Source organism: Colobus angolensis, unplaced genomic scaffold (genome assembly GCF_000951035.1).
Source record: "Colobus angolensis palliatus isolate OR3802 unplaced genomic scaffold, Cang.pa_1.0 Scaffold97, whole genome shotgun sequence".
Lineage (NCBI taxonomy): Eukaryota > Metazoa > Chordata > Mammalia > Primates > Cercopithecidae > Colobus > Colobus angolensis.
Window position 1 is genome coordinate 1,258,624 of NW_012123709.1, and position 27,107 is coordinate 1,285,730.

The 27,107-nt window shown below is 39.7% G+C and overlaps 1 protein-coding gene and 1 long non-coding RNA gene across 3 annotated transcripts in view; one reads left to right on the forward strand and one right to left on the reverse strand.

Annotated features, from left to right (window-relative positions):
• Nucleotides 1–553: 553 nt before the first annotated feature.
• LOC105504979 lies at nt 554–3,937 on the reverse strand. The gene is made up of 2 exons (XR_001000677.1): nt 1,358–3,937; nt 554–1,048 (listed from the first exon to the last, which is right to left on the reverse strand). It is a non-coding gene; the product is annotated as an uncharacterized LOC105504979 (long non-coding RNA).
• FSIP1 (fibrous sheath interacting protein 1) overlaps nt 3,682–27,107 on the forward strand; it is a 206,916-nt gene continuing 183,490 nt past the window's right edge. For both annotated transcript variants that reach the window (XM_011932644.1, XM_011932645.1), the window contains exons 1-5: nt 3,682–3,886; nt 10,412–10,544; nt 16,263–16,446; nt 21,188–21,342; nt 23,085–23,178. In XM_011932644.1, coding sequence (XP_011788034.1) covers nt 10,419–10,544; nt 16,263–16,446; nt 21,188–21,342; nt 23,085–23,178 — 559 coding nt within the window. In that variant the 5' untranslated portion in view covers nt 3,682–3,886; nt 10,412–10,418. The remainder of the gene's footprint in view (nt 3,887–10,411; nt 10,545–16,262; nt 16,447–21,187; nt 21,343–23,084; nt 23,179–27,107) is intronic.

Genomic DNA, 27,107 nt, shown 5'->3' on the forward strand with positions numbered 1-27,107 from the left:
CTTGCTTTCATTCATTCAAATCTGACTCCACTCAGAAGGAGGATGTCAAGAGTAGGGAGAGACTGTGAACAAAAACAAAAGCTAACTCCGAAACTAACACTGCCACTGCCATCTGTCACCAACCTGGAATGAGACCAGGGAAATTTTAGCTTAAAATATCTTGACTCTAGAACAAATTTTTATGAATGACTTTGAAAGGCACAACACTTTCCAGGATGTGTTTGTGATTTCTGAAAATGAAACTGCAGAAAATACAGTATAGACGTGGTGCTCTCGGACTTATATCCCAATGTTGTTTTGAGGGTGTCACCTGCAATAGCTGACACAGAAGTATTTGCGGAAATTAAAAGCAAATACAGCTTTATTAAAGCTGGCCCTTAAGGCACACACAGCCTCTCGGCGGTTTACCAAACGGAAGCATCAGGAGGTCAGTAAACAACGTGAGAGTGACATGGAGACAGAAAACAATTCAAAATGAGATAAACAGTTTTATGCAAAATATAGTCAATAGGGACTTAGTCTGGAAAGGTTACAAACCGTGAAGAGATGCAAGTTTACATGGAACCTGAATTTTATTTTCACTGGCTTTATATGCATCTTCTGTTGCCTGTATTTTAAAAGCAACAGTTAAAAAAAGAAAACAGCAGTAATCATGTGCACTAATCACAGGTCTGCTTTTTCTCAGTTAACCCCACCCTCCCCCGCCAAGAAATTGCGAAGGTATTGTTTTCTTAGTGGACACTATTAGTCACCAAATTAAAAACCGGAAGGAATGGCCTTCGTTTATGGCGTATGAGAATTGTGCAGGCACTTGGCCATGATCTCGTCTTGCCCCTCGGTAAACAGTGGTTGGTGGGCTCGGAGCACTGGCATCATCTAGGAGCCTGTTAGTCTCTGGTCTCACCTGATACTGGATCAGCATTTTTGTTTTTTTTTTTGAAGCAGCATTTTAAACAAGATTCCTCGGTGATTTGTCTGCACATTAAAGTTGAGAAGCCCTAGATTCATTTGATCTCAGGTACATCCCTGGTTCAATAGTTGATGAAATCTCCCCAGGTGATTCTTTTTTTTTTTTTTTTTGAGACAGTCTCGCTCTGCCCCCAGGCTGGAGTGCAGTGGCCAGATCTCAGCTCACTGCAAGCTCCGCCTCCCAGGTTCACGCCATTCTCCTGCCTCAGCCTCCCGAGTAACTGGGACTACAGGTGCCCGCCACCTCGCCCGGCTAGTTTTTTGTATTTTTAGTAGAAACGGGGTTTCACCGTGTTAGCCAGGATGGTTTCTATCTCCTGACCTCGTGATCCGCCCGTCTCGGCCTCCCAAAGTGCTGGGATTACAGGCTTGAACCACCGCGCCCCGCCTCCCCAGGTGATTCTAATGTGCAGTGCAGTTAAGCACTGCAAAACTAGTCCAACTTCATTTTTCAAACGAAGAAACTCTGGCCCACAAAAGCTTATGTATTTACCTAAGATGACCTAACTGTTTAGTATCAAAATCCAAATAATGTCGTCTCTCTTCGTGGTAAAAAAATAAAGCAGGGTCGGGCGGACAGAGCGTAGGGAGTGTGGAGATGGGGATAATTATTTTATATAGGGTGGTTGGGAAAGGCCTTCCTGAGGAAGCAGATGCCTAAGCAAAGAGAGGAGCAAACCACGTGGATAGCTGGGAAACTGTATTTCAGGCTGGTGTGTGTGTAGGTGTATGTGTGTGGTTATTTGGATTGGAGGAACAAGTGTTACCAAATTCCTGACAGATACTGCTCTGTGGGATGCAGAAACAGGCAATCAGAATTACCAGCTGCTCTCAAAATCTGATTCTTAAAATATTCCCTACCTTCTTCATATTCTTTACTCATTATGATGGTATCTGAAGCCTTTGTTTAAAAAATGAGAACTATTAAATCTAGAAGTGTTTACAAGAACTGGAGTTGATAGCAGATATTCAAATACTGGAGAACACAGAGAACATTATTGAATAGTATTCAAATAATAGATCTCCTAGCAGGGTTAACTGCACTACCCAGACTCATGGATTGGAAACTGCCAATTTAAGGATTTACTTTGAATCCAAAACTTGTTACTTTTTTGAACACTGCTCATAGAATTTGTATGAAGTATACAGTGAGTATCAACCTACTTATATTTTATTTGCAAGAATGACTCACTGCCAGCAGCACACAAGGCCAGGAACATATACTTACACAGCACCAACTACAAGCAAGACTGACTGATGAGATTGTAGCCATGTCTCTCCCAAGTGCTCCTGTCCTGGTTCCTGAAAATGTTGACCTCAGCCTCGAGCTCGGCATTTCCTGGGCTGGTTTTCAACTTGACCATTGGTGAATTTCTTCAGTAACATCTCTAGGTTGGCTGCTAAGTTTTAATTCTCATAGGAGAATTAGGATACCTTCTCCTATTTTCTTCATTTTGCAACATTTTTTCTTTTGAGATTTGGAAAGCCACATAAACTCCCTGAGAAATGCTGGGAAGAAATCCCTGCACAGAAACACTAACAATGAGGACAGTGAGGCTGGAACCAGGTTTACCATGGGAAAGCAGCAGGTAGGAGTGGAGGTCAGAGAGCCAACAGAAAGCCTTATCATTTAGAGATGATGTCTGTATGGACCTGAATGGAAGCACTGAACTCGCGACGAGTGTTTGGATTCTGGATACATTTTGAATGCTGAGCTGATAGGACGAATTGATTGTAAAGTGTGAGAGGAAGAGGAATTGAGGACAACTCCAAGGATTTTGGTTTAGGCATGACAGGATGAAATTACCATTTGCTGAGATGGGTGGGGGACTCTGGAGAACTTGTTTTTTCCTGTGTTAAGTTTGAGATGTTTACACATCTAAGTGGATATGTCAAATAGGCAGTTAGGTAAAGGAGTCTGGAGTTCAGGGAAGTCTGGGCTGGTGATCAGATGCAGGATTCAGGAGCATAGGGATGACATTTATAGCCAGGTTTTTAATATCCAGCACTGGCCTGGTCTAGGCCACACTGCGGTCTGCAGCTGTGTGTTTTCGGCAACTCAACCTATGAGTATTTGCTTCGCTGAAAAAAACCACATCTTATCTAGTTAAAACAATGAGGACAAAGGAGCCATGAATGTGAAAATGCTCTGTAAACGGTAACGTGCTGGGAAGCAGGAGAAATCTGATGGCACTGGAGGGGAGGAAAATCAGTTTGTGGACGTAGGGAAATAATTTTCGTGCACCTAGGGAAATAATTTAGAGAAACTGCGAAATGAAAGAAGGTGTAACAAGCAATTATAACTTTTTGGACTGTAGCCAAATCTGTGCAAAACTAGTATTTTTAAAATTTCTATAGCACCCCAAATGTACTAGAGCTTCACATACACGGTCTTTTTGAGCTGCACAAGTCTTGTGAGAAGAGAATTATTATTGTTCCCATTTTACGGAGGAGGAAACTGCTCGGAGAGAATAGCTGACCTGTAAGGCATCACAGCAACCTGAGGGACAGAGATACACAAGCATCCAGACGTCCCTGTTCCGAATCCAACCTAAAGACGACAAATCGCTCCCCACCCCCACGGTCGGCCGCGAAGACGGAGGGACACAGCCGGGCCGTCCAGCTCGCGGGCCTCCAGCAGCAGCCGGCCCCCGTCCCATTTCCGGATGGTACGGCCCTTTCGCCTATCGCGAGACCGGAAGCGTCGCGCATCTGGTTGCCAGAGAAACAGCGGTGCTACAGGCAGGAGGGCTTTGAACTGGCGGCTTCTTCCACCACCAGAGAGGCTGAGGTGGCGGGAGAGATTCCTCTTCCCTGTGGGGAAGTGGCTGGCGCGGCGAGTGTCGGCGGCGCGCTTCTGCGGCCGTCTACGCTGTGACTGCCCGGGGCCAGTTCCTCGAGGAGGCCCGGCGGGAAGGTGAGGGGGCGCGCAGACGAGGGCGGAGCTCGGTCGCGGGGCGGTGCGCCGAGGAGTGGGCGGGGTGGAGTTGCATCGGGCCGCTCGCTCGTAGATGGACTGTCAGTGAGAGCGGACAGGGCCAATGAGAGGGCAGGGGCGGGCTTATTGGAGGCGGGGCCCCAAGGGCTTCTGCCTCCGTGGAGGCTTTCTCCAGGAATCACCTAACATTAGGGCCTGTAACTAAGGCTCCCACTTTCCCGAGATCTAGATCCTCCCACCAAGATCTATAACTGATCACCAGCCATTTAAACTAGACCGTAAACGGCAAAGGATGCAAATAGGCATTTCCCAGGAAAAATAAAAAGATGCAAACAGCAAACAATTGATTAGAGACTCAGCTTTTCTCGTGAAGAAATGTAAACCAAATTCACAGATACCTTTTACACCTATCAGACTGGAGAAGATGAAACAGCTTTGACATAACCAAATGGGCCCCAGTCCACTGTTGGGGAAGTAGTGTAATTTGGTGCAGCCTTTTTGGAGTACAATTTGGCGAACTACCAAAATTTGAAACAAAAGTGTTCTTTGACTCAGCAATTCTAATTTATTTTATGAATGTATGACCATAGCTAAAGAAATATTGGCACAAAGATATTAACTTAAAATTGAGGTATAACTTATGGTAAGCCTCACCCATTTAATCTAAAGTTCTATGCTGTCTGACAAATGCATACAGTTATGTAATTACCAGCCACCACAATCAGAATATGGAAGTTTCGTCATGAACCCCAAATTCCCTAGTGCTCTTTGTAGTTAACCCCTCCCCTAACCCTATCGCTGGCAACCACTTAGTTTTTTGTTCTTGTAATTTTGCCCATTCCAGAATGTCATGTTGATGGAAGCAAACACCCTGTGGCCTTTTGAATCAGGTTTCCTTCAGCTTAGCATCATGCAGTTGCTATTCATTCATGTTCTGTCTATCTGTTGTTTGTTCCTTTATGTTACTGAGTAATAGCGAGAGATGAAGCTGGCTGGGCTTCTGGGTTGAGTGGGGACTTGGAGAACTTTTCTGTCTAGCTAAAGGATTGTAAACACACCAATCAGTGCTCTGTGTCTAGCTAAAGGATTGTAAATGCACCAATCAGCACTCTGTAAAAACGCATCAATCAGGGCTCTGTGTCTAGCTAAAGGATTGTAAATGCACCAATCAGCACTCTGTAAAAATGCACCAATCAGCACTCTATGTCTAGCTAAAGGTTTGTAAATGCACCAATCAGCACTCTGTAAAAACGGACCAATCAGCTCTCTGTAAAATGAACTAATCAGCGCTCTGTAAAATGGACCAATCAGCTCTCTGTAAAATGGACCAATCAGCAGGCTATGGGTAGGGCCAAATAAGGGAATAAAAACTGGCCACTGGGGTCTCTTTTCACTGTGGAAGATTTGTTCTTTCACTCTTTGCAGTAAATCTAGTGGCTGCTCACTCTTTGGGACCATGCTACTTTTATGAGCTGTAACACTCACCAGGAAGGTCTGCAGCTTCACTCCTGAAGCCAGAGAGACCACAAACCCACCGGGAGGAAGAAACTGTGGACACATCTGAACAGCTGAAGGAACAAATTCCGATAAACATCTTTAAGAACTGTAACACTCACTTCGAGGGTCCGTGGCTTCATTCTTGAAGTCAGTCAGACCAAGAACCCACTGGAAGGAACCAATTCTGGACACAATAGTCCATTGTATGGATGTACAGTCATATATTTATCCATTTCCTACGTATATTTATCCATTTCCTACTTGAGGCACATTTGGATGGGTTCTTTCCAGTTGTTCGCTATTATTAATGAAACTGGTATAAATATTCATGTATAGTTTTTTTTTGTGTGTGTGTGAATATGTTTTCATTTCCTGAGCAAATATGAATGAGATTGTGGAGTCATATGGTAAGTATATGTTTAACTGTAAGAAACTGCCAAGCAGTTTTGAAAAGTGATGATTTTGCATTGTCACTGGCAGTATGAGTGTTATAGTTGCCTCCAACTTTGTCAGCACTTGGTATTGTCAGTTTTCTAAAAAATTAATTTTTGTCATTTAAATAGGTATGTAGTGGCATCTCATTGTGATTTTTATTTCATTTTTTTGAGGAGTAATAATGATGAACATATTTTCATGTGCTCTTTTGACATCCATACATCATCTTGGGTGATGTTTGTGTCCAAATCCTTTGTTTTCTTGTTAGTGAGTCTTGATACTTGTTTATATATTCATGATATGTGTCCTTTGTCAGATACGTGTTTTGCAAATATTTGCTCCTAGTCTTTGCGTTTTGTTTTCCTTGTCTTAACATCTTTTGAAGAGTACAAGTTTTACATTTTGATGCCTTCCAATTTATCAATATTTTCTTTTATGAATCATGCCTTTGATGTTGTATCTAAGAAATTTTTGCCTAACCCACAGTCACATGTATTTTTTAGAAATTTGAAGTTTTGGCCGGGCCTGGTGACTCACCCCTATAATCCCAGCACTTTGAGAGGCTGAGGCAGGCAGATCACTTGAGGTCAGGGGTTCGAGGCCAGCCTGGCCAACATGGTGAAACCCCGTCTTTACTACAAATACAGTAACAACAACAATGACAAAAAGAAAATTTTGTAGTGTTAAGTTTTACTTTAGGTCTGTGATACATCTTGAGCAAGTTTTAGAATTGCTTTTAATAGCAAATATTCTATATACCACCTAAGTGAACTGATTAAAAAAGTGCTACATCTTTGGGATATTACGCTGTTGTTTGAAAGCATGACGTATATCTATAAATGGTGATATAGAAAAATATATGAAATAGATTGTTAATTGTGAAAAAGCAAGTTGCAAAGCACCATGCCATTTGTGTGTGTTTGCATTGGGGAGGAGTCGATGGGTATAAAGGATAGAAGGTTTGCATATGCCTAAAAAAATGAGACTTGCAAGTCTCTATTAACACTCATTTTTGGGGTAAGCCGAATTTTGATTTAAAGCATTTTTTATGTTCACCTGTATTATTTGATTTTTTTCTGCATGGGCAAGTATTCCTTACAGAATACATAAATATATAAAGTAAAAAAATTGACCATACATAAATAATTTTTAAACATAAAAATAATGAAAATAAATTAGTCCCACTCTTTAAAGTCTTGCTACTCATAATGACTCAACAGAGGAGGATTTATTTTCTTTTGATTCTTTTATTCATCTCAAAATACCAAATTATAGCAGCCATATATCTCAATGTTGGCTTTAATTAATCTATGTTGATTGCATTTCTCACAAGCCTGTATGAAAAACTTTAAATTAATCTTGTTTGAAATGAATATTACAAAAAATTGGCCCTTGTTACAATTTAGGATCTGGTCATGTATCTAATCTGTCTATTCAATCAAGTATCATTAAGTAAATACGATTCTATTTTGAAGTGTCTTAATGTCATAAGAAAATGCTCATTATGTAGTGGCGAGAAACACGTTAGTCCAATTTTGTTGAAAAACACGTAGAGTAAAAATGGGAAAGAGATGTACCAATAGTGTTTAGCTCAGGGTGGTGGGATGTTGGGTGATTTTTAATTTATTTTCAAATACCTTTTAGTACATTCTAGAGATCTTTCTATAATAAATGAATTCTTTAGTTATAAATACAAGATATAGTTAATAGCAAAACAGAAAGTAAGATAAGCAAGGGTACAAGAACATCCAGGAACTCACCAATCCAGAAGCCACTACTCTTACTTCCTTGATGTGTCATCATCTTTCAGGTCCCCTTGTGTATATTCCTTTAATTAGAGAAACTGGACTTTTTAAAGTGGGATTGTCGACAATTTGTATGTCTGTCTTTCTCTTATTTTTTTGATATGTGCATTTCATTTAAAAATCTTTACCCAGTTTTCTATTAGAATTTTTTTCTTACTGATTGGTAAGAGCTCTATAAATACGTGAATGTATTAACCTTTTGTATGTCATCTATGTTGCATTTATTTTCCCCAGTTTCTCAGGTTCCTTTTAATTTCACTTAAGAGTTCTTTTTCGTGTTTGAGACTCAAGAGCATTAATTATTATGTAGCCACATCTGTTAGTCTTTTCCTTTTTGATTTATGCTCTTAGTATCATGTTTACTAAGTCATTAATTCCATGATTATGAAATTTATGTTTATGTTTATAAATTTATGTTCCAGTCTGTTGGAGATTTCATATTTTTTATTACTTATAAAATTAGTTTTTACTTTCATTAAAGTATTATATTTAACTATTGTTTGGCTTTATCAATTTCTGGACAGTCTCTTTGATTTCCTATGATAACAGATTACATTTCTGTTACTACTCGCTTCCTTTTGTGCACTCCTTCTTGCATACGCTCAGTATAATTAAGGCATAATATTTGGTTAAGTCAACATTCAATGCTTACATAATTATAACTACGTATTGTTTGATTGCTTTTTTTCATGTACAGTGCCTTTTCTTGTGGAATTTCTATGTGGCAGTTACAATTTCTTTCCAAATGCTTAAATACATCTATAAGATCCAATTTTAATACCCTTTATCCATACCTTTTTCTAGGTGGCCAAATTCATAAGATATTCTGTTATTGCATCCCCACCTACCTCAGGAACTGCATTTTATTTAATTTATTATTTTCAGGAGAGAACCTAATAGAGCAGACCTATTTCTAAAGCAGAATGAAAGAATTGTGGAGCCCTTTAGCTGATTCAGGTCATTGTTGGTTCCTTGTGCCTCTGCCCTTATTGACATGTATTATGCGGCTCTGCGCATGCTTGCATCTCATTGCTCCCTCTGCAAGCTGCAGTAAGTCTCCCTTGACAGGCTGCTTAGGGCGTTTACAAGACATTTGGCCTTTTGGTGACTTATGCTTTTTGGTTGTGATGTGAGGGGCCAGGGTGATTCATCATCCCACAATAATAATGTCAGTGCTTTCCTGAGTGAGCCCAAACCCTTTTGCAGACTTTGAATAATGTTGAGATCAATGCCTTTTTCATTTGCTGAGATGGGAAGAGCTGACCTCCTGGTCTCTTAAGCATGAGCTTCGGCGCATTGAATGGTTGGAAGCCAAGCCATAACATTGCTCTGTGTACCTAGGTGAAGCCTCAGGTCGTTTATATTTGTGCTTTCTCCTGTGTCCACAGCTTCTCTGGACCCTGCCTCTGCTGTTCAACAAGCAAAAGAAAGATGAGTCATTTCGTAGGATAAGAAAAGGACATTGTTGGGTAGAAGCAATTGCCTTTTTCATTCTGTTATGCTTGAATGTATAATTGGTAGGAATTTAGGAAAGGATTTGTTGGAAGGCACCCGTTCACATGCAAAGCCGAGTATGAGAGGGCAAAAGCTGGAATTATCTCTCTTTTCCCATTTGACTCAGCATGCGTGTTGCCCCAGTGTCACAGGACAGAGCTGGAATGGTCTTGGTAGGCCACACGGTTTGGAAGGATCAGTGTGCAGCATCGCTCACTGTGTCTCTAGCTTATGCCACCCGGCCTAGTATTTCCTGCTTCCGGAAATAGCACTAGATATAGAACAGCCAGGGTGGTGAGAGGCCTGTGGATAATATCACATGAAAAATAGTTAAATAGATTGGTAATGTGTAGCCAGATAATGAAAATCTGTCCTCTAATGAAGGAAGTAGGTTTTGTTCTCTTGCTTCAGAGGGTAGAAATAGAATTACGGGTTTTAGAAGGGGAGAGTTGATAAAATGAGAGCAGTGCTTAGGTACTCCATGAAAATGCAGCACCACAGGGGAGAGAAGAAATCAGAGCTGAGAGGGAAGAAGGCTGAGCTAGAGTGGGCAAGGCTACAAAAAAGAAGGCTAAACCGAAAGAAAGTAGCAAGGGGACTTTGGGAGGCCGAGGCGGGCAGATCACATGAGGTCAGGAGTTTGATGCCAACATGGCGAAACCCCATCTCTACTTAAAACACACACACACACACACACACACACACACACACACAAATTAGCTGGGTGTGGTGGCGGGCTCCTATAATCCCAGCTACTTGGGAGGCTGAGGTAGGGAGAATTGCTTGAACCTGGGAGGCAGAGGTTGCGGGGAGCCAAGATCGCGCCACTGCACTCCAGCCTGGGTGACAGAGTGAGACTCATTTTCAAAAAATAAAGTAGCAGGAGGAACTTAGCAATCACTAAGATGAAGTGGATCTTGCTTGAGAGACAGGGGTGCCCCGAATGTTCCCTCGGGGAAGACCAGGGACACAGGAAATGTTTTTTCCTGGAGGCCCAGGAAGCAACTGAGATGGCATTCACTTCTGCATTCTCTTTTAGCCATATTCAGTATCTAACATCCTGGGCAGCATATTTTATGTATACTGTGGCATAAGATTTAACAATCGTGTACACGAGATATCTTTCGGTGAAGCTGGGGAACCTTTAAGTGTGACTTCAGTAGCAACATAATCTTTAAAACAAAGCCTCTGAGTAATTGGATATGAACACTAACTAATGAAAGATTTAAATATCCAAGTCGCTTGGTATTAAATATTTTATTTGTTGTCCCAGGATTTCAATGGATATTATAAAGGGAAACCTAGATGGAATTTCAAAGCCAGCTTCAAATTCAAGAATACGCCCTGGGAGCAGAAGTTCAAATGCTTCTTTGGAGGTGCTCTCAACAGAACCAGGATCCTTCAAGGTAATTCACTGTTTAGAAAAGGTTTAAACTCCTTCCCCTGACTTCTCAGCAGTTGGTGAAACTAAGGTGGTTGTTAACATCCCATTTTAAATTTTCTCCTTAGACAGTATGCTCGGGGAGCACTTGCAGATTTCTTGGGTTTAATCTAGATTAATATGAGAAAAACTCTACTCCATTCCTTCCCTCTCTCTCTCTCCTCCCTCTGCTCCTCCCCTCCCTCCCGCTTTCCTTTTTTTCCTTCCCTTTTTTTGGAGTGTGGTTTATTTCTCCACACTGGACTTTGTTAAAACTTGTGCGTTGACTCTTTCTTTCTTTACAAGGAAGTTTTGTATTCCAACATCTAATATGCCACCATTGACTTTTACTAAAAACACTTACTTAAAAAGGTTCAGTATTTAAAAAAAATGGTTTAGTAAAGGTCATGTGATGTGTATTTGGTAGGTATATTGTATTAGTCCTTTCTCACATTGCTGTCAAATAACTACCTGAGACTGAGTAATTTACAAAGAAAGGAGGTTTGCATCGTTCCACAGGCTGTACAGGAAGCATGGCTGGGGAGGCCTCAAGAAACTTACAATCATGGCAGAAGGGGAAGGGGAAGCCGGCACATCCTACATGGCTGAGCAGAGGAGAGAGAGAAAGTGAAGGAGGAGGTGCTACACACTTTCAAACAAGCAAATTTCGTGAGAACGCGATCACAGTAGCAGCAATGATTCAGTCACCTCCCACCAGGCCCCTCCTCCAACACTGGGAATTACAATTCGACATGAGATTTGGGTGGGGACACAGAGTCAAACCCTATTAGAGATTATCTGGCTGTGACCTTTTTTTTTTTTCTTTATCAGTCCCTTTTTTTTTTCCTTAAAATATCTGGACTTGATTTTTTTATTTAAAGCATTAGTTTTCTCGTTTCTTTTAAGGTGTTAGGAAATGAATAATTTGAACATTGCAATGAAAAAAATTTTTTGCAAGTTAATGATTTCATACTCCTTTTTTAATCTGTAGACTAGCTTCTGCATTATGGAACTCTCAGAGTTTTGTCTGTCATGATGTGGTTCAGAAGTAGCACTCTAGGTATTTCAAGCAGAAAGGGATTGAATATGAGTTAAAGCCTGGGCAACATTACGAGACCGTAACTCTACAAAAAATTTAAAAGATTAGCGGGACATGGTGGCACATGCCTGTAGTCCCAGCTACTCGGGAGGCTGAGGCAGGAGGATAGCTTGATTTCAGGAGTTGAAGGCTGCAGTGAGCTACAATTGTGCCACTGCACTGCAGCCTGGGTGACAAAGTGAGACTGTGTTCCCCCTCCACCTCCCCCACTGCAAAAAAGAGTTTAGTTCCTCGAAATCAACAGAAGACCTCAAAATCAACAGACGACCAGCAAGAAAGGGAGTTCAGGGAGGGGGCTTCCCCTGGATTATGGGTTCTTAGGTCACGCCACCAGAGCTGTAATCCAGAGATCAGAAAGTTGCTGCTGCTGCTTCCGCCACTGCCCCAAGTCCCTCAGAACCACAAAGCTGGTGACTAGACATGCAGAGATGGCTGCCTTTGATACTTTTTGCCAGCTTCCTATCAGGAACTTAGGAAGATGCTTCTACCTCACATCTGCTTTCTAAATCTTGTGCAGGGTCATCTAATGAGATTATCCTAACATACGTCCAGAACCCGAGCTGTAAGTGACTTTGTACAAAACACAGTTTTGTTTCTTCTCGTCCTGCATCACTACTATATGGTGTGTTAACTCTTACAGCTTTGTAGTAATTACTGATATCTGATAGTGGCTCTTCCATATTATTTTTTTTCAGGACTGTCTTAACTATCCTTGGCTTTTTGCTCTTCTATATGTATTTTTTTTTTTTTGAGTCTCACTATTTTGCCCAGGCTGGAATGCAATGGTGTGCTCTAGGCTCACTGCAACCTCTGCCTCCTGGGTTCAAGTGATTTTCCTGTCTCGGCCTCCTGAATAGCCAGGGCTACAGGCACAAACCAATAGACCCACCTAATTTTTCTATTTTTAGTAGATATGGGATTTCACCATGTTGGCCAGGCTAGTCTTGAACTCCTGACCTCAGGCGATCCACATGCCTTGGCCTTCCAAAGTGCTGAGATTATAGGTGTGAGCCACCGCACCTGGCCTATATGTACTTTAGATCAGTTTTTTAAGTTCTGAAAAATCTGGTTGGGGTTTTGATTGAAATTGCTTTCACTTTACAGATTAATTTGGGGAGAATTTCTAACTTTGTGGTATTAAATCTTCTGATGTATTAATATTATATCTCAATTGATCTATTAACTTTTAGTTATTAGTTAAAAAATTCACATACAATAAAATTCACTTTTTGGTGTACAGTTTTGGCAAATAGATTGAGTGATGTAACTACCATTACAATCAAGATATAGTAACAGTTTGTTCCATCATCCCTCAAAACATTTTTTCATTCTTTTCCTTTTTAAATAATCCAATGTCACCCTTCATCCCTTAACATTACTGACCTATTCTCTGTCCCTTTTTTTTTCCTTTTCTAGAAGGTTGTATAAATGGAATCATACAGTATGTAGCTTTTCACTCTGGCTTTTATCTCCTGGCATACATAATGCATTTGATATTCATGCATGTTAATACACGTGGCTAATTTCTTTTTTAAAAAATTTTAAGTAGAGACGGGGGTCTCACTAGGTTGTCCAGACTGCACATTTTAGAATAGCATAGAATTAGTATTCCTGCTTATTTATTTCTGGGTGACAATTTTTTTTAAGTAACAACTTCATGATATTAATACTTACACATGTTTCAATACACAGATTAATATTACTTCATTCAAGACTTATTAAAAGCAGAATATCAGTGATGACATAAACTCAGATTTTATTTCAACCTGCTAAGCTACAGGTTAAACTCTAGAATATTTATTAGCCAATCTGAACTTTGACACTTATATTGAAAGCAAAGTTTTCAAAGTTGTGATTTGTGTTAATCAAGTTTGTAGAAAATCAGCAAGGTTCACCTTAGATTGGGGAAGAAAGCTACAAATATATTGTATACTGACTGCTAATTGCAAATCATTCAGCATCTAGAAAACCTTACATATTGTTTGAGTAATAAATCTTGGTGTGCTGGTTAGTTTTATTGCTCAGATTTGTCTTTTATTAAATTCTTACCGAATATTTTTTTTCCACAGCAGAAAATGAGCTTAAAATATTAGTGTTTTAGTGACATGTGTTTAGTGATAATATATTTCTCATTCTAAAAATTTTGGCTTGTTGTTGCTTATGAATTTTTTTTTTAAAGAGCCAATAGTTGTACTTTGTGTAAAAATCCCATGGGTTTCACGTAGGAATCTAAATATTAGGAAGGGGTTTCATGAGGTATTTGTGTTTCCTGCGATTAAGATAAAGATATGGAGTAGGGGACGTGGAGCCATGAAAAATGGAGGTGGGGCTGGGCACAGTGGCTCACGTTTGTAACCCCAGCACTGTGGGAGGCCGAGGTGGGAGGATTGCTTGAGCCCAGGAGTTTGAGACCAGCCTGGTTAACATGGTGAAATCCATCTCTACTAAAAATACAAAAATTAGCCGGGTGTGGTGGTGGGCACCTGTAATCCCAGCTACTTGGGAGGCTGAGGCAGGAGAATTGCTTGAATCCGGGAGGTGGAGGCTGCAGTGAGCTGAGATCACACCACTGTACTCCAGCCTGGGCAACAGAGCGAGACTCCATCTCAAAGTATAAAAATAGATTGGGCACAGTGGCTCATGCCTGTAATCTCAGCACTTTGGGAGGCCAAAGAGGGTGGATTGCTTGAGCCCAGGAGTTTGAGACCAGCCTAGGCAATGTGGTGAAACCCCATTTCTATTAAAAAATACAAAAATTAGCTGGGTGTGGTGGCATGGTCCCAACTAGTTGGGGAGGCTGAGGTGGGAGGATTGCTTGAGCCCAGGAGGTTGAGGCTGCAGTGAGCTGTGATCACGCTGCTGCACTCCAGCCTTGGCAACAGAGTGAGACCCTATCCAAAAGATATATATATACACACACATACACACACACACACACACGTAGAGGTGGGATGTGGTGTTAAGAATGAGGAAGAGAGAAAAATCATACATATAGACCACAGGACAGAAGAGCAAGGGGGTTAGGAATAGAGAGGCCAGTGGGCAATGGGATGGGGAAGAAAGTTGGTAGCTAGTGGGGTAGGAAACTGTGGGAAAATTTGTGAAATTTGCTTAGTTCTCCAGCTTCACCTTTGTGCCTCATTACCTTCTGCTCCTTCTGAGTTAGGATCATATGAGATGACGGGTGTGAAAGGTCTTGGGGTACCCTGAAGTATGCTATCCATCTAGTTCCCTTTTGTGTATTCTTTATTTCCTCATGTGAAACCCAGCCTCAGAGGAAGGTCTGCTAAGTTCATTTATACCAATATAAATGATGGACAGAACTTGTGCAGCTTCTCCCAGAAATGTTAGCATTTTCACAGGACAGAAGGCCTTAAGGATTAACTGGATATTGTGGAATTCCAGGATTTTTCTACCATTGGCAGAAATATGTTTTTGATTAGGGAACCCTGTTTAACCACCTCCCAGATTACATAAAGTAAACACTATTTTGCTTATTTATGAATGGGGCCTTCACTGGTTTCATTTTCGGCTAGGTCTGTTTTCTTCTCTGCTAATTCATGGTAGTGAAACTTACATCATAGGGTCATTGTGAGGAGTGAATGAGGCAGGCCATGGCTGATAGTAATTCTTCAATAAATGATGGCTGTGATTATTACCACCAAGTCAGCTCAGTTCTGCTGCGTTTATGTCCTGGCTCAGGCAGGGACATCCCCATGCAGGCCTGCATTCCTGGCAGTTTCATTCTCAGCACTGCCCGTCTTCCAACCTGGGGATTCACGAGGGACTGCAGATTGTGGTGGATGGTTGAGCATGTGGTGCAGAGAGAACACAAAACCTACCGAGGGCTTAGAGCGGATGGGCTGGAGGAGACAGTCTGTCTGTTGGGAGGGGAAAGGTACTCTTTTGAGAAGGGGCTGACTCTCTCGGAGGCCTTGTCTCTCTCCCTGGGGCTGTGTTAACTTCTGAAGTGATTTTCATCACAGTTTACAAACCCCAGGGTCTCTGATCCCTGCTTTTCCCTCACCCGGCCATGGAGGTCCCTTTCTGTTCTCTCTTAGGAAAACACAACTGTGTCAAGTGGTGTTTTCAAAATGAACTTTGCTAAAATGTAAAGGGAAACTCAAATGAAATAGAAAAACTGTGAATATCATAGAAATAAATAAATGACCAAAGCACAGGGTTCTGATTAGGAGACTCTCCCTAGAAAGCACATCTCAACTCAGACTAGCCACTTTTCAACCATTCTGTAGCCACATGTGGCAAGTGGCTGTCATATTAGACCTTTAACTGCCCATTCCAGTGTAAGCTCAAGGAGCAGGCCCGTTGAGCCCGGCAGATAGCAGTTCCCTTCAGGACTGATGTAGACTCTTCTCCATTATTGCTAGGGATTGCTGGAGAATGGTGCAAATGTGATTACATGGAATTGTGTAGTTAAATTACTTTTAATTAGAGTGTTATATTTCTAGAATACTTTAATGCTAGTGTATTGCATTTATGTACATTCTCCGTCTGTTTCCATTAGTGTCAAAACATTCTAGAAATGTAAAGTTTAAAAAAATACAGTATTTTCAGAAACTGTTTTTTTTTGGAAATTATTTTTAGGTTCATACTGCAAACAACTTGAACTCTGGTAAAGAGGACCACTCCGAAAGCAGTAATGCAGAGAACAGAAGAACTAGTAATGATGATAAGCGCGAAAGCTGCTCTGAGAAAATAAAATTGGCTGAAGAGGGATCAGATGAAGATCTGGATTTGGTTCAACATCAGATAATCCCTGAGTGTTCAGGTAGGATAATCACTAGGTGATTGTCTAATGATAATTACAAATGTTAATGATAATTACAAATGTTATATTGAAGGTGTTAGTATTACCTGTGTTTTTATCAACTGAGTAGAAATAATAAACCAAAAAAGACATACACTATTTGTGACAAACAAGCAATCACCACTTTTTATTTATAAGAATACTAAGAGCCCTTAAATATACTTATATTAGAAATATAACAAAATATGTCATTTAATAAAATAGTTGTTGTGGTCATTGTACATTAATCAAGTAGGGAGTATTTCTGCATTTTGTGATGCAATTTATTGATTTTTTGATGACTAAAATTGTACAATAAAATATATGCTATAATTTGTAGGGATAGTCCCACCCAATAACATTTGGATTTTAAAAAAATGACATTTTTTATGGTGGTAAATTAATTCTAGTCAGATTGAATTAGAATAGTGTTTCTCAAAAAGTGGTCTGCAGAGCCCTGGGGATATGGTGGGAGATGGTGTCCCTGAGACCCTTGCAGGGGCTCTGCAAGGTGAAAGCTGTTTGCATAGTAATACTGAGATGCTGTTTGCCTTTGTGCTCACCATACTGACATTTGCACTGATGGTATAAAAGGAATGGTGAGCAAAATTGCTGATGCTTTATCATGAATCCGAACAATGGCACCAAAATGTGCTAGTAGTCATTGTATTCTTTGCAACCAGGCACTGACAGGAAAAAGAAATAGCCAGTGTCACCGGCTATGAATCAGTAAAAACTATCAATTTTATGAAATTTTGACCCTTAAATATGCATCTTCTTAACATCCTGTGGGGCAAAATGGGAAGTATACATAAAGCAATTATGCTGTATGCCGAAGTTTGAAGGTTGTGTTGAAGAAAGGTACTTTTGTGATGGTTGGAGTTGAGAGCTGAAGTGGCCACTTTTGTAATGGAACACCATTTTTACTTGAAAGAATGACTGACAATTATCATTCAGATGGGTATTTGATACACTTCTTTTTAAGAAAATAAACATGTTACCTCGAGGATAACTACTGACAGTATTTGTTGCCAATGGTAAAATTTGAGCTTTCGAGTGAAAAATTACAGTTTTGGAAAACTGCATATGTCACTGTGAGGTTGATAGCTTTCCAATACTTAGACTTTTCTTATAAAAATTGGTGGCAATATTAACTGATGCCTTTGTGTAATGAAATGTGTTAGCAGGTTGAAGGTCTGCATAATTCAGTTAACCACTGTTTTCCGAATGATCAATGTAGGGTGAAAGATCCATTCAACATGAAATATAGATCCATGGATTTTAATGGAACAAATACGTAAAGCTCACTAATTTGATTACAGATTTCACTTAACAGTTAACCTGTAAGAAACCACCCGTGTTAAGTTTTGGCGTAGTATCAAAGAAGACTATCCAATTATCTGAATAGGCTATTAAGTTTCTTCTTCCTTTTTTAACGATGTGTCTGTGTGAGGCCAAATTTTCTGCATATACTTTAGCCAAAACAACAGATTACAATAGGATGACTGTCTTCCTATAAGAATATGAGAAATCCAGCTGTCTTCCCTTCATCCAGATATTACAAATTTGAACAATACCACTCTTCTCACTAATTTTTTGAGAATAGTTATTTGTCATAAAATGTGATACTTATGTTAACATAATTAGTAACAGCATGTTTTTTTATTTTTGAAAGTGAATTAATAAGTAAATATTTACAATACTTTTCAGTGTTGATTTCTAATATGTTCATTATCAATAGCTATAACCCACATAAGAAAAGTTACTATGGGTTCTCAATAATTTTTTTTTTTTTTTTGAGACAGAGTCTCACTCTTTCACCCAGGCTAGAGTGCAGTGGTGTGATCTCGGCTCACTGCAAGCTCTGCCTCCTGGGTTCATGCCATTCTCCTGCCTCAGTCTCCCAAGTAGCTGGGACTACAGGTGCCCGCCACCATGCCTGGCTAATTTTTTTGTATTTTTAGTAGAGACGGGGTTTCACTGTGTTAGCCAGGATGGTCTTATCTCCCGACCTCGTGATTTGCCTGCCTTGGCCTCCCAAAGTGCTGGGATTACAGGCATGAGCCACTGTGCCCGGCTGGGTTCTCAATAATTTTTAAGGCTGTAAAGGGGAGCTGAGAAAAAGTTTGAGAGCTGTGATTTAGAGTATGTTTGGGATGAGACCAGCTCTCACTGTTAGGTCAGGTGACTCAGGATTATGGTTTTCAGGAAACAAAGTGAAATGGGAGAGTTCCCTTATCCCCACTGCAGGATGTGTGACAGGGCTGCGGCTCACTTCTTCAGTGCCTCGCTGCTCAAATGCCTAGAGGGGGCAGACAGATGGGCAGGTGCGGAGGCCTTGGGGAGTGCTTTTGGGCTGTGACCCCACAACAGCGTCTAAGGGTGAATGTTTACAACTCCCAAAGCCCAAGTGGGAGTGTTACAGTGTGCTTTTTCAGCTTTGCCGTCTGCCAGCGGCTTGTGTTAATCAGCTCAATTAGACCCTCTGCCTTATCACAAGGGCAGAGGGCTTTCTGTATCCTGGGTTCTTGCTCTGGTATACCGGAAAAATCGAATCACATGTTGGCTTGGAGGATGAGTGCAAGGTTTTGTTGAGTGGTAGAGGTAACTGTCAGTGAGATGGATGGGGAGCTGGAAGGGGGATGGAGTGGGAAGGTGGTCTTCCCCTGGAGTCGGGCTGCCCGGTGGTTGAACTCTCCTCCAACTGCCTCTGGCTGAACTCCCCTTGGCATCTGCATCCTTCTGCAGTCACTGGTTTGCCGGTGTCTGCTGGTATGTTCTTCTATTCCTCAGCCACTTGTGTCGTGTATGCTAAAAGTCTCAGGTTTATAGGGGCACAGGATGGGGGCATGGTGGGCCAGAGTGGTCTTGGAAAATGCAGTATTTGGGCGTGAAAATAGAAGTGCCTGTTCTCATTTAGGTCCATGGGTACAGGCCCAAGGGTAGAGCCCTCACCAGGGACCCTACCTTTTTCTACCCAGCACTTCCCTGTCCCCTTCCCGTATCTAAGATATTATAATTGAGGTTAGCTGTTGACACAGTTTACGTTGAATTTGTTTATATTGTTTTAGTACTGAACGGGTTACTTCAAAATACCTGCTATATAGACTATCTATGTTGACAGAGCCTGAGAATGCTAGGATTGGCAGTTGGGAATGAGAACTAGAAGGTGTTGCTTTTGAAGTACATAAGCAATAAGATTCCAGGAACCTCCTTATTAATAGTATCAGTATTCTTTTTGGATAAGTTGCTTTCCTCTTTCTTTTTTTCCTTTAGAAGGAAATTAGGAAGTTGAGAGCAGTAGCTGGTACCTGTAATCCCAACATTTGGGAGGCCCAGGCAGGAGTATCACTTAAGCCCAGGAGTTTAAAACCAGCCTGGACAGCATAGTGAGACCCCCATCTCTACAAAATTTTTTTTTTTTAAAATTAGCCAAGTATGTTGGCATGTGCCTGTAGTCCTGGCTCTGGCTATTCAGAAGCCGATGTGGGAGGATTGCTTGAGCCCAGGAGTTTGAGGTTGCAGTGAGCTATGATCATGCCACCACACTTCAGCCTGAGTGACAGAATGAGATCCTGTCTCTCAAAAAAAAAAAAAAAAAAAAAAAAGAAGGAGAAGAAGTGATGTTCATTATAGGGAAACATCACTGAACTCTTTGGGTTTTCAAAAGTTGATAAATTTGGCCTTACTTGGCACAATATGCCACTTCTAATGATCTATCCTGGGGTGGCTGAGACTTACTACTTGAGCATTCATGCTCATTCATTGCTGGATTATCAACTTTCATCAGATTTAAACAGAGAGACTATCATCTGTGGCTAAGAGGCTAAGAGCTTTGGCTCTGCAGTCAGACAGATTTGGGTGGAATCTGACTGGCATTTACCTGTTATATGACCTTGGACATACGTGTAACTCAGTTACAAAATAGCTTCAGTTTACTAATTTGTAAAATGAGAACAGTGATTATACCACCTCAGAGGGTTAATATGAGCATTAAATGATGCTTAAAAATAAAGCACTTAAAACTGTGCCTATCAGGTAACTCTATAAATGTTAGTTATTATTATCATTGATCATAAGTTAATGACAGAAGTTCTAAAGTGTCCTTATTTTCAAATAAGTTACTATCAGTTATCTACAATTCAAGAACCTTTTTAGGTACTTCAAGAAATTAGAACGAAGGAAGCAGCATAGAAAAAAGATACAAGCTACATGGAGTACTTGTTTGAGTTTTTCTTCTTTCTATGTGTTGCAACCACTTTGTGTCACTGAAGACATACGGCTTTTTACTGTAGCCATTTGTGTACACGCCTTCTCTTTCAGTTAGACTGAAGCAGCTTTAGGACAGGATTCTTGTCTTATTCTTTATTTCCTGTTTCTTAGTCATGAACATAGAAAGTGTAACAGAATGAAGGAGAAAGAATTTGGGATTTAAAATCAGGAGAATCACTTGTGAGTCCAGTGCTATAATTTGTTATCTATTTGAAAGGACCCAGTTATCTCAACTGTAAAATAGAGGTAACTATTTCATAGGGTTGTTAGATAATTATATAAACAAATACATGTGAAAGCACCTTGTAAATCGAGATACATGGTACCAGTATAGTAGTTATTGCTATCAGCCATAAATATTTGTTGAATGAAAGAACAAATAGTAAGAAGGAAACAAAACTTTACAGTTTTACTATACTTCAGACCTATTTTTACTTTCCACACAATATAGATGAACACAAATTAAAAGAATTAGATTCTCAACTTCAAGATGCTATTCAGAAGATGAAAAAACTTGATAAAATATTGGCAAAGAAACAACGCAGAGAAAAAGAAATTAAGAAGCAAGGTCTAGAAATGAGAATAAAGCTGTGGGAAGAAATTAAGGTAAGAATTATCTAAGCTTATGCTGACATGTAAGAAACAAATTCTCCTGGCTGGGCATGGTGGCTCACGCCTGTGATCTCAGCACTTAGGGAGGCCGAGGCAGGAGGATCGCTTGAAGCTGGGAGTTTGAGACCAGCCTGAACAACATAAAGAGACCCCATGTGTACAAAAAAAATTAAAAAATTAGCCAGGCATGGTAGTGCGTGCTCGTCGCCCTGGCTACTTGGGAGGCTGAGGTAGGAGGGTTGCTTGAGCCCAGAAGTTCAAGGCTGTGCAGTGAGCTATGATCATGTCACTGCACTCCAGCCTGGCTGACAGAGCGAGGCACTAAAAAAAATATATATATAAATATATATTTTATATACATATATAATGTATATATTATATAGATATATAGAAAAAAAGAATTTCCTCTGTAAGTTGAGTAAGAAAATCATGGACCATGGTGTTACTGTGGCCTGCCTTTATTGTTTTATTTTGTGGAGGTGCTGGCAGTGATATGTATATGTGTGTATATGAAGGAGTCATAGTGGTGATATTTTTCTGGAACCTGAGAAGAAAACTTGGTTTGTAGCATTCAGATTTCAAGCACTGCACTGGCGTGTTCATCTCCCCAGGGACAGACCCAGGGTACCACATCTCTTACCAGCAGCAGGCTGGTAAAGTGCTGGGCCCCTCCATCTCTGGAATAGGAAGAGGTGTAATAGGGGCTTTCATCAAGTACGTATGTCTGCTTTCTCTTCAGCAGCCTTATAGTTTGGAGATCAGTAGACACAGTTTAACCCTCTGGTTAGCTTCATTATTTGGGTAAACCTTTGTGACAAACAAGTTTTGGGGAGTTGACTGTTTCCTGTGCTGGTCAAGATCTTTGGGAAGTTGTAAAGTGCTTGAGGTCTAGGACCATACTTCATTTGCTTCTATCTCAACAAATTCCTGGTGCTCCATAACTTTCCTTGGCCTTCTTGGACCTCTTATTCTCTATAATATTGAGGGCTTGAAGTTGACTAGATGTTGGCATTGACTTGGTGTATAGCCACTGACTCATACTTGAATTTTGACCCTCAAAGCAAAGCGCCTTTAAGGTAAGGAACCGTGTGTAATAAGAGATTGGTTGTTTTTGAAAAGCCCTCCTTGAACAGTTGACTGACTTCTGGGAAAGTTTCCTAGACAATAATACGAATTAAAAATGTAGTAATTAAAAATACATTTTTTATGAGGTTCCCAGGAAGTCCATTGGGATTGAAAGAAAGAAACATCCACAATGCAATGCTTTAAACTAAATAAATTGTTTCTGGAAATTTTAGCAGAAAAAGTTAGCCTATCACTTTTTCCTATTGAATCTTAGAGCAAGTTTTTATTTCCTTTGAAGCAAGAATTATAAATGGAAACATAATAAAATATAGTAACAATCTTGAAATGTCTGAAATTTTTTGATTTGATGGTGTATCTTTAGGTTACTCACTAATTATAAAAATATCAAGCAGAAACTTAAGATACTTTAAGCAAGGTAATTATCATATAATGATAGGTGTATACTCTGACTCTATCTGGGAATACCCGTTGACAGAATTTTGTGAGAACAGAGAACATTTACAGATTTCCTCAAGAAAAAAAAAAAAGAAAAAAAGCCTGAGACTTCTCATTTGTATGTATGTGACTGGGAGCTGTGTTGGAATTTAAAAAATAAATGATTATAGTTGCCTTCTTTTCCCATGTTTAAATTTAAATTTTTCTTTCATTAGTCTGCAACATATAGTGAAGCTTGGCAAAGTAAAGAGGAGACGGAAAATACAAAAAAATTTTTCTCTCTGACTGCTGCGTCTGAAGAAACTGTTGGTGAGTAGATGGAGATGTCATTCAGCTTTGTTTTTATCTGAGTCATAGAATGTTTGGATTAAACTAAAATTCCCAATCCAATTTTTCTGTCCTGTTCTTTGTGAGTTTGACTGTTCTTTAGGGAAATAATTGATCACATTAGGTAGGATTATATGAAACTAGTCCAAGCTTAGGTATGTTTCGGTGTCTTTAAGTGTTTGTGTCTGCTTGATAGTAAGGGGGACAGGGCAGGGACAAACTGGGAAACAGAAGTATGTCATTGCCTTTACTTCCTGTCTCTTTTAGGTGTCTCTAGATCCCACTTCCTGCATACATTTCCCTAACTGCTTATGAGCCTGTGGAACGCCTTTTGTTAAAATCTATGACTGATTTGTCCTATTTCCTGGTCTCTCTCACAGTCCTATTTATTTGAGATGAACCAATTCTGCACATTTATTTCTACCTTTCTCGTTTGTTTCTATGTATATTTGTGAATCTTCTTTTTTGAAAACAGAAATATTATGGAGTCATGTAACCTTTAACCCATTTATATGATGGTGAAAATTTTAGGGATTAGAAACATTTTGTATTTTTATATATCCTAGTTGAAACATCAAAAAATACTAGTCTAGCCTATATTAAATTCATCGATCATTTACTTTTTGCATCTTCTGTTTTGTTACAAAAGTAACACATGTGTAATCTACATAAGAAAATATTGGTTAAACAAAAATATTACTATCAGCTAAATTCTCAACTTGTAGAGATAACCACTATTAATATTTTAGTTTACTGTTTATCTTTTGAGATGTGTTTAATGCAAATATCCATATATATATTTTGAGAAGAAAAATAGGATCAAATTGTATATGTATATGGTATTTTGTAACCTTTTCCCAACTAATTTATATTTCTGGAGCACCTTTAGCTGTCAATAATAGATGTGTGTGGTCGTTTGTTTCCAAACGGCTGCCATTAATTCCTTCCCTTTATTTGTGTTCATTCTCCTCCTCATTTAGAGATGGAGTCCATTTCTCCCTCCCATTTCAGTCTTGGCTAGCCTGGAACAACTTTGATTGATACATTACAGCAAAAATGACACTATGCCATTTCCAGGCCTTGTCTTTAAGAAGACAGGCAGTTTCTGCTTCTTGTCGAATGCTCACTCAGAGGAAAGCCAGCCACTATGTAAGAGTTCAGGCTGCCCAAGGCTGCCATGCTATGAGAGGCCCCAGGCAAGCCATATGGAGGGGCTATGCAGAGAGAAGATGACTGTAGCCAGTTCCTGGCTATCATGATTTTGGTAATGTCTCTCTCAAATTCATGTCCACTTGGAACCTCGGAATGTGTCTTTTTTTGGAAATACGGTCTTTGCAGAGACTTAGTTAAGATGAAGTCTTATTGGAGTAGGGTGGGCCTTCAAAAAAGAGGACAGGACACAAAGAGACATAGAGACACAGGGAAGAAGGCTGTGTGAAGATAGAGGGATGTAGCTATAAGCCAAGGAATGCAAGGATTGCTGGAACCCAAAAGAAGATACAAGGAACAATTCAGAAGGAATGCTCTGCTGACACCTTGATTTCAGATATCTAGCTTCTAGAACTGTAGGGAATAAATTTCTGTTGTTTCAGCCACCCAGCCTGTGGTAAATTGTTATAGCAGCCCTAGGAAATGGATACACTGACTATTCAACACTTTCAATGCAGACACAGAATAAAGGAGCAAGCTTGGGCATTGCAGCTCCAGCAAACACAATGCAGAGAATAACCAAGGCTAGATATATGGCCCCCTGACCTACTCCAAACATCTCCAGCCAAAGGGAGCTACCCAGCCATCTGAGGCCCCATTCATAGTGGAGCAGAGATAAATTGTTCCTGCTGTGTCCATCAAATTCCTGACCCACAGAAGCAAGAGCATAATAAAATGTTCACTGTTTTATGCCATTAACTTAAAATTTTTTTTATTGTAAATTGACAATTTATATTTATGGGGTACAAAGTGATATTATGATTTATGAATACAATATAGAATAATTAAATCAAGCTAATTAGCCTATCCATCACCTCAAATACTTATTTTATGGTGAGACCATTTGAAATTTAGTCTCTTAGCAATTTTGAAATGTACAATGCATCATTATTGATGACATTCACCACGCCATGTAATAGATCTCAAAGAAAAACCTTAATCCCCCTGTCTAACTGAGACTTTGTACTCTTTGGCCATTATTTTCTCATTTTCCCATCCTCCAGCTTCTGGTAACCACCATTCTACTCTGCTTCTCTGAGTACAATTGTTTTGGATTCCACATATAAATGGGAACATGTAGTATTTGTCTTTTTGTGTCTGGTTTATTTTGCTTGGCATAATGTCCTCTAATTCTATTCATGTTGTTGCAAATGATAGAATTTCCTTCTTTTGAAAGACTGAAAAGTACTCCAAGGTGTATATATACTACATTTTCTTTATCCATTCATCTGTTGGTGGATACTTAGGTTATTCTGTAACTTGGCTATTGTGAGTAGTGCTGCAATGAGCATGGGAGAGCAGACATCCCTTTGACAAACGAATTCTAAAGCTTTTGGGTAAATGCCCGGAAGTGGGATTTCTGGATCATATGGTAATTCTATTTTTAGTTTTTTGAGGGTCCTCCATACACTTTTCCATAATGGCTGTAGTAATTTACATTCCCACCCGTAGAATGCAAGCGTTTCCTTTAATCCACATCCGCACCAACACTTTATCCTTTGTGTTTTTGGTGATAGCTATTCTGACAGGAGTGAGATGACATTTCATCATGGTTGATTTATATTTCCTGAATGATTAGTGAGGTTGAGCGTTTTCTGTGTATTTGTTGTATGCCATTAAGTTTTGTTTTTTACTTTTTATTTTGAAATAATTTTAAATTTATGGGAAATTTGCATAAGTAGTACAGAATTCCATATACCCTTCCCCCTAGCTTCTCCTAATCTTATGTAACCATAGTGATCGAAACTCAGAAATCAACATTGGTATAATACCATTAATTAAAGTATAGACTTTCTTAAAAATTTACCAGGTTTCCCACTAGTGTCCTTTTTACTTGCTAGTATCCAATCCAAGATCCCATGTTACATTTTGTTGTCATGTCTCCTTAATCTCCTCCACTCTGTGATAGTTCCTCAGTCTTTCCTTGTCTGTCGTGATGTTGACCCTTTTGGAGAGTATTGGTCAGCTGTTTTGTGAAATATCCTTCCGTTTTGGTTTATGTGATGTTTTCTCATGATTAGATGAAAGTTACGAATTTTGGCAAGCATGCCCTGGAAGTTATGTGCCCTTCTCAGTCGATCACACTTGGTATACCTGATGCTGTTATATATCGCTATTGGTAATGTTTCACCTTGATCGCTTTGTTAAGATGGTGTCTGCTGGTTTTCTCCACTGTAAAATTACTATTTTTTTATTTTACAATTAATACATATCTTGGTGGAGATACTTTAAGACTATGCAAATATCCTGTTTCTTCTCCAGCTTTCACCTACTAATTTCAGCATCAATAAGTAGATCTTGCCTGAAATAATTATTACCGTATGCCACTAGATTTGGGGTGATTTTTTAATGCAACAGTAGATAACTGGAACAATGTGCGTCAGCATTACTTTTAATGATTATACATTAATTCATTAGATGGATGTGCCATTATTTGTTTAACTAATACCCTTCTATTGAACATTTAGATTATTCCTTTAGGTTTTCAATTTTTAAAATTACACATAATGTTGCAATGACATTGTTAGTCAATTACTGCAATGATTACCTTCTGTGGTAGGCTGAAAAAAATCCACCTCAGTCCCCCAAGAGGATATCTATGTCCAATCTCTAGAGCCTGTGAAGGTTACCTTATTTGGAAAAAGGGTCTTTGCAGATGTGAATAAGTCCTGGAATATTGAGATGGGCCCTAAATTCCATCA